General features: G+C 43.7%; 1 protein-coding gene across 1 annotated transcript in view; it reads left to right on the top strand.

The window, feature by feature from the left end:
- Positions 1-13237, top strand: part of ly75 (lymphocyte antigen 75) — a 158037-nt gene that overhangs the window by 15421 nt on the left and 129379 nt on the right. Inside the window, exon 3 of the mRNA XM_078552240.1 lies at positions 9982-10152. Within this exon, the coding sequence (XP_078408366.1) occupies positions 9982-10152 (171 nt within the window). The remainder of the gene's footprint in view (positions 1-9981; positions 10153-13237) is intronic.

The following is a 13237-nucleotide window of genomic DNA, read 5'->3' as shown; positions in this document are numbered from 1 at the left end:
AGACTGCTCACAATTGAAGGATCATCCTGGAGAACAAAAATAACACCCAGCTTTTTCTACTATCTAACACCTCCTTCTGCTCTGCCCTCTCCATACGTGAGGAGCTCATGAAATTCACTGTCACTAAAATAGAGACCATCTGTTCAACTATCTCTGCTACTTCCTCCCCATCCCCATTTCTACCAAGTAAAATATTCCTCCAAGACCCTACCCCTAACCTCAGACCTGAATCCCAGACTTCCTCTCATTTGTTTCCGGTCTCTTCTCATTCTTTCTGAGCTCATCTTGTTCCCAAGACCCACCAGCATCTTCCTTGATCTCTTTCCCACTAAACTGCCAACCACCCAACTTCCCTTCCTACCCAAAGCTACTGGACGTAGCAAAGTATTTTCTCTCCTTGGGCACTGCCCTGATTCCTTTCAAAACCACCATCACCATCCCTCTCTTAAACTCTCTGTCCTTGCAAACTGCCAAACCCATCTAGAACCTCAGTTTCATTTGCCAGATCCATAAATGTGTTGCCTTCCAAATCTTTGCACTTAAGTTCTGATACTCCCATGTTTCAATCTCTCATTGTGCTTTCATCTCTGTCACAGCACTGAATGGGACCTAATCTTAAATCACGAATGACTGTGGCTATGCTGCATTATTCACCTTTATTACCCTCAATCATTCTGCAGCTTTTGTTATAGTTGACCACATTGGTTTTTCTCCAATTCCTTTCTTTTGCTATCCAGATCAAGGCTACAGCACTCACTCAATCCCATTCTTACCAAGTGAATTGTAGTCACAGCAGTTGCAGAAATGACTTCTGTTCCAGCCCTCGAATCATTATCTTCAAAGATCTTTCCTTTTTCCTCTGGAGATATTATCAGAAACATGTAAACTTTTGGCAGCTAATTACTAATAACACCTGCCTCTACCTCTCCACTGCCTCTATGCTGTCAAATTGCTTGTCCAACGTCCTGTTTTGGCTGAGCCACAATTTCCTCAGTTAGGCACTGGGAAGACCAAAGTTATCATCTTTGCTTCCTATCACAAAGCCTGTTATAGATTCTGTACCACAATCAAGCCACTATTTTGGATTGAACCAGACTATTTGATTGTCTTGATGCCCTAGTGACTCCAAGCTGAACTTCCGACCCCATGATTCACTCCAACACAAATGCCACTATGCCTTTCGCCTCACCCCATTACTGCTGACTAATTCATGCTGTTTTTCCCTCCAAACTCGCTATTCCAATGTTCTCCTGGCTTACTGCCCATCCTTTAGCTTCTGTAAATTATAGTTCATTCAGTACTCTGCTCGTGCCCTATCCCTCAACAAGTCCTGCTCCCTAATCAACTCTGCCCTTACCAAGATCCTGAGGGGTGTTGGCAGGGTGATCCTTCTTTGCAGCAAAATCAAGAACTAGCGGTCACTGTTTAAAAATAAGGGATCACCTATTTAAGTCAAGAGGTGAGGAGAATTTTTTTCCTGAGGGTAGTGAGTCTTTGGAACACTCTTCCTCAAAAGGCAGTGGAAGCAGAGCCTTTGAATATTTTTAAGGTAGATTCCTGATAAACAAAGGGTGAAAGGTAATCGAGGGTAGGTGGGAATGTGGAGTTGAGGTTACAACCAGATCAGCCATGACCTGGTTGTAACCTCAACTCTGAATAGCAGAGCAGGCTTCGAGGAGCCAAGCGGCCTACTCCTGCTCCTAATAGGTATGTTTGTATGTTCGTCTGTATGTACTGATCTACGTTAGCTCCTGGTTCCTTAATTCTCAAAATGTAACGTTCTTGCTTACAAGTTAAACAGCATACATTTAAAATTTTTAATTTTAACTAATTGCCTCACCCCTCCTAGCTCTGTAACCTCCTCCAGCCCAGCCATTTGAGCTCTCCTTTCCTCTGACTCTGACCTCTTGTGCACCATCTATCCCCTATGTCCCACGGTTAGCAAGGTGTGCCTTCAGTGTTCTGGGTCTCATACTGTAGAATTCTCTCCTTAAACCTTTTGCTCCTTTCAGTCACTTATTAAAACCCATCTCATCCCTTCTAATATCTCTTCCTTTGCCTGATGTCTAGTTGATTTCAGAATTACCTGGAAAAACTCAGCAGGTCTGGCAGCATCGGCGGAGAAGAATAAAGTTGACGTTTCGAGCCCTCATGACCCTTCAACAGAACCCTTCTGGGTTCTGTTGAAGGGCCATGAGGGCTCGAAACGTCAACTTTATTCTTCTCCGCCGATGCTGCAGACCTGCTGAATTTTTCCAGGTAATTCTGTTTTTGTTTTGGATTTCCAGCATCCGCAGTTTTTTGTTTTATCTAGTTGATTTCATCTCACTGAAGTCATTTAAGATGCATTCTAGAGTTAAGGATACTTTGTAAATATTTTACACTGACTTATGATTGAATGTGTAAAATGCTTTTTCACTAACAATGTATTAGGGAAGTGCTAATGGTATTTTTTGGATTTCCACTAAATGGTTGTGTCCCCACACATTCAAGAGTTGTAAACTGGTGACCTTGACGATGATTTTACGTTTAGCTATGTAATGAATCTTGGTGCCTTCTCTTTTTTATATAAGTGCTGGGGGAATGTCCAGGAACTTGCTAGAATTTCTTTTGAAGTTCTGGCTACACTTAGTAAGATCTTGAAAGTGTTTTAGATACCTTCACAGCCAGTTCCAGGACAGAAGTGGGACAGCAGCAATTAGAGATTTTTTCAAGGGTTGTCAAGAGGAAACCACATAGATGCTTGGAAGTAGTTGGAGTACTGGGGTGGAAGAGCAAAACCCTTTATGAATTCCCCTTCCTTTACATTGGAATTTTACAAAATAATTTCTTCAGTGATGTTTGAAATACTGTTTGCACTGTACTTCTCCAGGAGGGGAATTCCTAAGTTATGTCACTTACCATGATAATGATTTGGAATAAGTGAGTTAAGTATTTGCTTGAAGTAGTTACTAATGGAAAAAACTGTCGTAAATATCTCAATAGTTTAATGCAAATTCCCAGATACATCTTATTGGGAATTCCTCGGTGTCAAATGGATAGGAAACGGGCAGGTGTTTGGCATGGAGATTATGGCATTGGGTAGGGGTGACAGCAACCAATGGGGAAAGACCTCCTTGGTACAGTAGGGGAGGAGAAGCCATCACAAGATTAAAAAGAGCCAGCATGGGGATTATTAGTTCTGGACACTGCTACCTGCCTAAAATTGTGTTGCAGAACCCAGCACATGATCCAAAAATAGATGTTGCAGCTGCTCTACAAGAAGCCTGCAGGAAATATGTTCCCCAGTGCTAGCCCAAAATGCTCTGATCCTATTCTTCTATTTCCTCCTCAGACTTTCTCTTCCAGAGTCTGCTTCCAATCTTTGGGCCCAGTGACCATGTAATACCACTGAATATTTTTTCTCCTGCCTCCATTACAAGTATAGCCTTCTGGAACAAGGGGAGTGTGAAATCACTGAGCCTTTTGATTCCAAGTGCATTTGACTGGAATGCAACAGATGTTTCTGTAGCTGATATACTCTGTCCTGGCACTTTAAAACAGTTAACCATAATGTGCCTTTTAGACTGGCCAAAGATTTACTGGAATTGCCGGAAGTTCTGATTATAATGTTTGCTAAAACTGTTAGTCCCCTGCTCCTGTTGCGGTCTCCACACCAGAACAGAGACTCGCAATTGCAAAGCTGAATACTGATCCTTAGACGCACTCAGTTCGTTCTGTTGATGGTCCTGATTATTGAACATCAAAGTGAGCTGCAGTCCTACTCTCCCAAAGCAACAGTAAGAGCTGCACTGACTGCAAGCCCTTTTTCCATTCAGAATCAAAGTCTGAATGCTGCCTACCCTCCTGCTGATTCAGAGATGCAAGCACCAGAATACTGACCTCAATCTTATTGGACAAGTAATCCAGACACCCAAACTAATGCTCCAGAGATATGAGTTCAAGACCCACCATGACACCTGAGGGAATTTAAAATGTAATAATTAATTAATCTGGAATAAAAAGCTGGTCCCAGTAATGATCATTAAGCCACCAGATTGTTGTTTTTTGAAAAAACCCACCTGGCTCACCAATCTCCTTCAGGGAAGGAAATCTGCTGTCTTTACCCAAACAGGCCTATATGTGACTCCAACAGTGTGGTTGACTCTAAACTGCCCTCAGAAATGGCCTAGCAAGCTATTCAGTTGTATCAAACTGCTACAGAAAAGTCAAGTAAGAATAAAACCGGATGAATCACCTGACATTGACCTAGGCACTAGAAAGGACAAAGGCACACCCTGCCCAGTCGACCCAGTAAAGGTCTCTTCACTAATATCTGGGAACTTGTACCAAAATTGGGAGAGCTGTTCCACAGATTCATCAAGCAACAACCTAACCGAGTCATACTCATTGAATCGTATCTTACAGCCAATGTTCCAGACTCCTTCATCACCATCCCTAGGTATGCCCTGCCCTACTGGCAGGACAGACCGACCAGATGTAATACAATGGTATACAGTTGGGAAGGAGTTGCCCTGAAGATCCTCGGCATTGACTCTGGACCCATGATGTCTCATGGCATCAGGATCAAACATGGCCAAAAATAACTTTGCTGATTACCACCACCTCCTCTCCCTTAGCTGATGAATCAGTACTTTTCTGTGTTAAACATCACTTGGAAGAAACACTGAGGGTGGCAAGGGCACAGAATATACTCTGGGTTGGGGACTTCAACATCCATCACAGAGTGGCTTGGTAGCACCATTACTGACCAAATTGGCTGAGTCCTGAAGGAATTATCTGTCAGACTGGGCCTGAGGCAGATAGTGAAAGAACCAACAAGAGAGATTAACCCACTTGACCTTGTCCTCACAAAACTAGCTATCACAAATGCATCTGTCCATGACAGTATTGAAAAGAGTGACAACCACATAGTCCTCATGGAGACGAAGTCCTGTATTCACACCGAGGACATTCTCCATTGAGACATGCATCACTATCAATGTGCTAAGTGGGATAGATTCAGAACAGATTTAGTAGCTCAAAACTTATCACCCATAAGGTCCTGTGGGCCATCTGCAATAGCAGAATTGTATTAATCTACATTCAGTAACCTCATGGCCTGGCAGATTCCTCAGTCTACGTTATCTTCAAGTCCAATGAGGACTGTAGGAGAGGTGCCAGGAGCAGCACCAAGCATATATAAAAAGGGGCTACCAACCTGCCGAAGCTACAACACAGAACTACATGCTTGCCAAAAAGCAGAAGTAGCATGTTAAGGGGGACAAGTTAGAGACTAAACGCAGACTGGGTGACCGCTTTGCGGAACACCTTCGGTCTGTCTGCAAGCATGACCCAGACCTCCCTGTCGCTTGCCATTTCAACACACCACCCTGCTCTCATGTCCGTCCTTGGCCTGCTGCAATGTTCCAGTGAAGCTCAACGCAAACTGGAGGAACAGCACCTCATCTTCCAACTAGGCACTTTACAGCCTTCCGGACTTAATATTGAGTTCAACAATTTCAGATCATGAGCTCTCTCTTCCATCCCCACCCCCTTTCTGATCCCCCTTTTTCCAATAATTTATAATTTTTTACAACTATATTTTTTTCTTTTCCCACCTATTTTTAAATTTATTTCGATCTATTGTTTCATCTCCACCTTTTAGCCCATTTTGATCCCTTCCCCCCACCCCACCTGCACTAGGGCCATCTGCCACTAGCTTGCTTCCCTTAATGTCCCCATTAGCACATCCTTTAGATAATATCACCACCGTCAATACCCCTTTGTCCTTTTTTCTATGATATTTTTGGCAGTCTCCTCTTGGCCTCCACCTGTCACTGGCCCCCTATCGAGCTCTCCTGTCCCACCCCCTTCTACCAGCTTATATTTCATCTCATTTCTATATGTCTTAGTTCTGATGAAGGGTCATACGCACTTGAAACGTCAACTGTATCCCTCTCCACAGATGCTGTCAGACCTGCTGAGTTTTTCCAGGTATTTTTGTTTTTGTTCTACAAGTTAGCTCAGTTGGTTAAACAGTTAGCATGTGGCTCAGAGTAACACCAACAATGCAACGTTCAATCCCTGTTCTGGCTGAGGTAGATTTGGGGCCTGCCTCCTCACCCTGCCCCGTAGTAAAATCACAGTGTAAGCTCTGATCTGGTGACCCTCAAATAATCAAGAATGTTACCTGGAGTAGAAATGTTACAGATAGAGCTAAGTAATCCCACAATCAACGAATCAGATCAAAGCTCTGCAATCCTGCAACATTCAGTCATTTAAAGGTGGTGGACAATTAACCAACCAGAGGAGGAGGCTCCACAACCTCAAATGTCCCAATCCTCTATGATGGAGGAGCCCAGCACACCTGTGGAAAAAGACCAGGCTGAAGTGTTTGCAACCATCTTCAGCCAAAAGTGCCAAGTGGATGATCCATCTTGACCTCCTCCTGAGGTCCCCAGACTGACAGATGCCAATCTTCAGCCAATTCGATTCACTCCATGTAATATTAGGAAATGGCTGAAGGCACTGGATACTGTAAAGGCCATGGACTCTGATAAAAATCCTGGCAGTAGTATTGAAAATTTGTGAATTAAACCAGTTATGTCCCTAGCCAAGCGTGTTCTAGTACAACACTGGCATCCACCTGACAATGTAGAAATGTCCTATCCACAAAAACAGAACAAATTCAATCTAGAAATTCCTGCTCCATTAGTCTACCTTGATCATCAGTAATGGAAGGTATTGTCAACAGTGCTATGAAACAGCACTTAACATAGCAATAGCTTGATCACCAATGCACAGTTTGGGTTCCGCCAGGGTCTCACGACTTCTGACCTCGCTACAGTCTTGGTCCAAACATGGGCAAAAAGAACCAAATTCCAGAGGTGAGGTGAGAGTGACTGACCTTGACATCAAGGCAACATTTTACCGAGTGTGGCATCAAGGAGCCCCAGCAAACTTGAAGTCTATGGGAATTGGGGGGAAATTTCTCCTCTGGCTAGAGTCATACCTAGCAGAAAGGAAGATGATTTGTAGTTGTTAGAGGTCAGTTATCTCAGCCCCAGGACATCACTGCAGGAGTTCCTCAGGGTAGTGTCCTAGACCCAACCATCTTCAGCTGCTTCATCAATGACCTTCCCTCCACCATAAGGTCAGAAGTGGGAATGTTTGCTGATGCTTGCAGTGTTCAATCGTATTTGCAACTCCTCAGATAATGAAGCAGTTTGCGCATTGTGCAGAGCAAGAAGAGTCATATGGACTTGAAACGTTAACTCTGTCTTTCTCGCCACAGACGCTGTCAGACCTGCTGAGCTCTTCCAGCATTTTTTGTTTTTGTTTCAGATTTCCAGCATCCGCAGTATTTTGCCTTTATAATAGGAGGGATAAGGTTGTCTAGCAAAGCTCTTTACAGGGTATAATTTTATTTTCTTGTCTGTTACATATAGTATATAAAATGTACAACACAGAAATAGGTCAGTCAGCTCAACTAATTTATGCTTCACACAAGTGGCCTCCTTCCCCTCTTCATCTAACCCTATCAGCATAACCTTCTATTCCTTTCTGCCTCATGTATTTTTCTAGCATCTCAAATGTTTTTTTTCTCAGATAGGCACTCCATATTCTAACCATAGCCTGGATAAAGACATTTCTCCTGAATTTCTCAGTGACTCTCTTACATTTCTAGTTTTCGTCTCCCTCATTGGACTGAGTAAAACAAGTCATTTGGGGTCAGCTCAGATGTTAAATTTTTAAAAAGATGAAACCTAACCCCAACCCACCTTCCTGGTTCGACAGAGGTGGGACAAGGAACAGGCAGCCAAGCTACTCCCAAAAAGTGGACTGGTAGTTGCATATTTTAATGAGGTGGGGAGCCTCTAATCTAACCTGTTTTACAAGTTTGATTGTGGCTGAATGGGTTTATCATGCTTTGGGGAAACTGGCAACTATTAGGAGGGGAGGACAGCTTTGTGCTGTCTTTACAGCACTGCCTATGGATCAGGAGGAGCAAGTCAAATTCCAGCTTGCACCTTCTACATGTTCTTTACTTCCCATTCCTTCATCACCTAATTTTCTTCCTAAACCCCTCTACCTTGCTTCATCTCACCACAGTTTCAAAAGCCTGTTTATAGTTAAGGTAGAATGAGTTAAGATAAAACAGGAAAAACTCAATCGGTTTGGCAGCATCTGTGGAGAAACAAAATTAACGTTTTTCAAGTCCAATGTATTCCAAAGAATAGTCATGTTGGACTTCAAAAGTTAAATCTGTTTCTTTCAACACAGATGCTGCCAGACATGCTGAGATTTTCCAGCACTTTGTTTATTTCAGATCATCAGCATCTGCTGTATTTTGCTTATTAGAATGGATTAAGGCTGTGGATGGGTTTATAAAGATGGTCGACAATTTGTAAATCTATGCGCTGAAGTGTCCCATTTTGCTACATCAGAAAACTAAAAGGTCATCTTCAGCTAGTAAGATAGCAGTGTAAAAGCCTGGGTGGCAAATCGCACAGCCCCTGTGCTGGGCATGGTATGTGGTAATTGAGAAAAGTGTTGCTGTTGTTGCGGTTACAATAGACAAGATGTTGAAAAATACATAATGCAGGAATAAATGAATAGCTTTGTAATGTGATTGACCCGCTCCGTAAGGCAATAAATCTGTATTGTGGTGCAGTGCTGCAGGTGGAAGGTGCCTTGCCAGTACCCTGTCCGAGTAGCCACCTTTCATGCGTGAACCAAGATAGCAAATGCCAGTAAGCTATTCAACTACATGGGACATTACAGCTGAACTCATCCTTGTTGTCACTGAACCTACACACTTGCAACAGGAATTTGCTGAACAGCAACTAGGAGCAGGAAGCCTGCCAATTTTCTTTTATCTCATCTAGGGGCACTAAGGCCAATAGTAACAGCCAGCACCATCTCCAAGAAGATCTGTTTATTCGCAACAGACCAAGGAATGAACCTTGCAGTGTTTCCCTCATCATTTTGTTCAATTCCATTTTTAAATGCTGTTCATCTGTAACAACTTCCAATTCTGATGAAGGGCCCATATCCGAAGCATTGGCTCCAGCTCTATGATCTGCTGAATGTTTCCAGCATCTCTTTTTGTTTATGAAATAAAGGAGACTCTTTGAATAAATGGTAAAAAGCAATTTGTGGTACTTAATGATTCCTAAAGTTATACTAAACATTGGAATAGTTTTAGTTATCCCTTTATTTAGCATTGGCTGAAGATGAAATACCTTTAAGTTGGTGTATGCTTTATGCTGTTCTGATTTTTAATCATGTAGAAATGAAGTCTTGTGATGGGCATATCAAGCAGCTGCCGCTTTCATTTTAGAAGTTGCCACATGTCTTAACTAAGTTTCATGACAAAACAACTGAACCTTTTGTTTATTAAATATTGGCAGTATTTTCAACTTCCTGTGAAATTGAGGGGGATGGCCTATCACTGCAGCTGCTGGTTAAAAAAGGCAGCGTTCCTGTTGGGGATGGAGTTATCCTTCCTTTGTTTGAACATATCTTGAGGAATTTGAAGGGCTTCTCAGGAATTCTTCCTTGTTTTATGTTTTTCTGCTATATCTACTTTACAGCTTCTGTATGGTGTTAGGTCAGTGAGAAGGTTTCTTGGATTGCAAAAACCTTCACTGCTGTTTCTTGTGAACGTGTGCAGTAAATTTTCGAGACTGCCTTGAACTTATTAATTATTTTAACAGCTGCTTAATCCTAATAGTAGCAAAACTGAAATTTTGGAAATCAAAGTGACATAGTTACCTCACCATGCACAGCAGTGAATTAATCATTTTTATATAATTTAGAGATTTGCTGGAAACATGAATTGCACTGTTAGAAAATGCACTGCAATTCCTTCATTTTAAGAAGGCCAAAGCTAAGCTGTATTTATGTAATATAGCTCCTAATAGCAAATATATAAAGCTAGGATAATGCATCTCAATACACTTCTGCAATTTATTCATTTAATATTTCTTGTCATAGAGATCTACACAACTGGTGGAACTGCTCATGGAAAACCCTGTGTCTTCCCATTTAAGCACAGAAGAAAATGGTATTATGAATGCACTACTGATGAAAATGGTGACGAGGAATGGTGTGCTACAACTGCTAACTATGAAAAAGACAGAAAGTGGGGGAATTGTTTGAAACCAGGCAAGTGATGAAGTTTACAACTCAAGATTTAAAGATAGATTAAAATGTTTTCACAATCTCATTGAACATGTCATAGGAACAGATGTAGGGCATTTAGCCCCTCGACTCTGTTCCACCATTCAATAAAATCATGGCTGATCTGTGACCTACCTCCATATACCTGATTTTGCCCTGTTCCCTTAATATCCTTTGGGTAGCTAAAACCTATCAATCTCAGCTTTAAAATTAAGAATTAATCTAACATCAGTTGTTGTTTGCAGAACTTGCCTGACTTTATATGTATCAGTGGAAATCGTTTCATTCTGTCTACCTTTTCTGTTCCCTTTAATATCTGAAATTTTGATCCGATCCGAACCTTCTAAATTCCAGGGAATACAACTTGAGTTTGTGTAAAAGCAAAAAACTGCAGATGCTGGAAATCCAAAACAAAAACAAAAATACCTGGAAAAACTCAGCAGGTCTGGGGGGGTTCGGAAAGGGGGTGGGGATGAAAGAGAGAGTTCATGATCTAAAATTGTTGATCTCAATATTCAGTCCGGAAGGCTGTAAAGTGCCTAGTCGGAAGATGAGGTGCTGTTCCTCCAGCATGCGTTGAGCTTCACTGGAACAATGCAGCAGGCCAAGGACGGACATGTGGGCATGAGAGCAGGGTGGAGTGTTGAAATGGCAAGCGACAGGGAGGTCTGGGTAACGCTTGCGGATGGACCTTTTAGCCTTTTTCGATTCCTTCACCCCACCCCACCCCCACTAGGGCTGTCTGTACCTTGCTTGTCCTGCTTTCTACCCTTAATTAGCACATTCCTTAGATAATATCACCACCTTCAACACCTCTTTGGTCTTTTGTCTGTGACATCTTCTGGTTATCTCCACCTATCACTGGCCCTCTATCCAGCTCTACTTGTCCCCCCCCCCCCCCCCCCCCCTTAAACCAGCTTATATTTCACCTCTCTTCTATTTTTACTTAGTTCTTTTGAAGGGTCATTCGGACTCGAAACGTTAACTGTGTTCCTCTCCGCAGCTGCTGCCAGACCTGAGTTTTTCCAGGTATTTTTGTTTTTGTTTTGAGTTTGTGTAATCTCTTTTCGTAATTCCACCCTTGGCATCCAGGTATCTTTCTGGTAAGCCTATGCTGCACTCTCTCCAAGGCCAATATATCTTTTCTAAGCTGCAGTGCAGAAAATTGCTCTCAGTACTTTGTGTTGTCTAACCAGGGCTTTGTGTAGGTGCAGCATGACTTCTACCCTCTTTGTATTCTAGTCCTCGAGATATAAAGACCAGTATTCAATTAGCCTTTTTAAGCATTGCCTGTTCCTGTTCCCGTCTTTTTTTTTTGCAAAAATATACTTTATTCATAAAATATCTTCAACCACATTCCAAACCATTTCAAAAACACCATTACAAAGGTACAATCAGGTTCAACTTTTACAACATGTATCACAAGGTGCATCAGTACAAACAATGAATATTACAATCATTTACAGACATTCATTTTGAGCTGTACAGCCCGAGGGGATTTAAACAGTTCCCAGTCCCTCGGTGCACTGTGGCAGAAAGGTCTTAGGCAGTGACCCTTCCCCATTCCACCTTTGCGGCAGCTGCCCCAAGCTTTATTGCGTCCCTCAGCACGTAGTCCTGGACTTTGGAATGTGTCAGTCTGCAACACTCAGTCGGGGACAACTCTTTGCGCTGGAAGACCAACAAGTTTCAGGCAGACCAAAGAGCGTCTTTCACCAAGTTGATGATCCTCCAGCTGCAGTTGATGTTTGTCTCGGTGTGTGTCCCTGGGAACAGCCCGTAGAGCACAGAGTCCTGTGTCACAGATCTGCTCGGGATGAACCTCGACAGAAACCACTGCATCTCTCTCCAGACCTTCTTTGCAAAGGCACAATCTAGAAGGAGGTGAACAACGGTCTCTTCCCCACCACAGCCACCTCAAGGGCAACGTGCCAAGGGGGTGAGACTCCTGGCGTGTAGGAAGGATCTGACGGTGAGGGCCGCACCACCAGCCAAGCTACGTCTTGGTGCTTGTTGGAAAGTTCTGGCGATGAGGCATTCTGCCAAATGACTTTGACAGTCTGCTCGGGGTACCATCCCACAGGATCCACCCTCTCCTTTTCCCTCAGGGCCTCTAAGACGTTACGTGCCGACCACTGCCTGATGGACTTGTGGTCAAAGGTGTTTCTCTGCTTAAATTTTTCCACAAGGGACAGGCGGTGCGGCACAGACCAAATATTTGGAGCGTTCCGCGGCAGCATGGCCAGACCCATCCTTCGCAACACCAGGGACAGGTAGAACCTCAGCACGTAGTGACACTTGGTGTTTGCGTACTGAGGGTCTACGCACCGCTTGATGCAACCACACACAAAGGTGGCCATCAGTATGAGGGCGATGTTGGGCACATTATTTCCCCCTTTATCTAGAGGCTTGTACATCGCGTCCCTGCGGACACAATCCATTTTCGACCTCCAGATAAAGCGGAAGATGGCTCGGGTGATCGCCACCACGCAGGAGTGTGGAATGGGCCAGACCTGCGCCACGTACAGCAACAGCGAGAGTGCCTCACACCTGATGACCAGGTTCTTACCCGCAATGGAGAGGGAGCGTCGCTCCCACATGCCCAGTTTCCTTTTCACCATAGACACTCGCTCCTTCCAGTTTCTAACACATGCCCTGGTCCCTCCGAACCATATCCCCAGCCCCTTCAGGCCGTCAGCCCTGACAGTGAAGGGGACAAAGGATCGGTCAGCCCAGTTCCCAAAGAACATGGCCTCGCTCTTCCCACGATTTACCTTGGCTCCCGAGACCAGTTCGAACTGGTCGCAGATGTGGATCAGTCTGCGCACCGACAGCGGATCCGAGCAGAAGACGGCGACATCATCCATGCACAGGGAGGCTTTGACCTGAGTGCCTCCACTGCCTGGGATCGTCACTCCTCTTATGCCCGGATCCTTCCTGAAGGACTCAGCAAAGGGTTCTATGCAACACATGAAAAAAACAGGCGAGAGAGGACAGCCCTGCCTGACTCCAGATTTAATCGGAAAGCTATCTGATTCCCACCCATTGATTGAGACTGCGCTGCTGATGT

The sequence above is a fragment of the Cetorhinus maximus genome, chromosome 11 (assembly GCF_964194155.1).
Source record: "Cetorhinus maximus chromosome 11, sCetMax3.hap1.1, whole genome shotgun sequence".
NCBI classification, from domain to species: domain Eukaryota; kingdom Metazoa; phylum Chordata; class Chondrichthyes; order Lamniformes; family Cetorhinidae; genus Cetorhinus; species Cetorhinus maximus.
The sequence above is the reverse complement of the archived record's forward strand: the minus strand, read 5'-3'. Positions and strand labels throughout refer to the sequence as shown.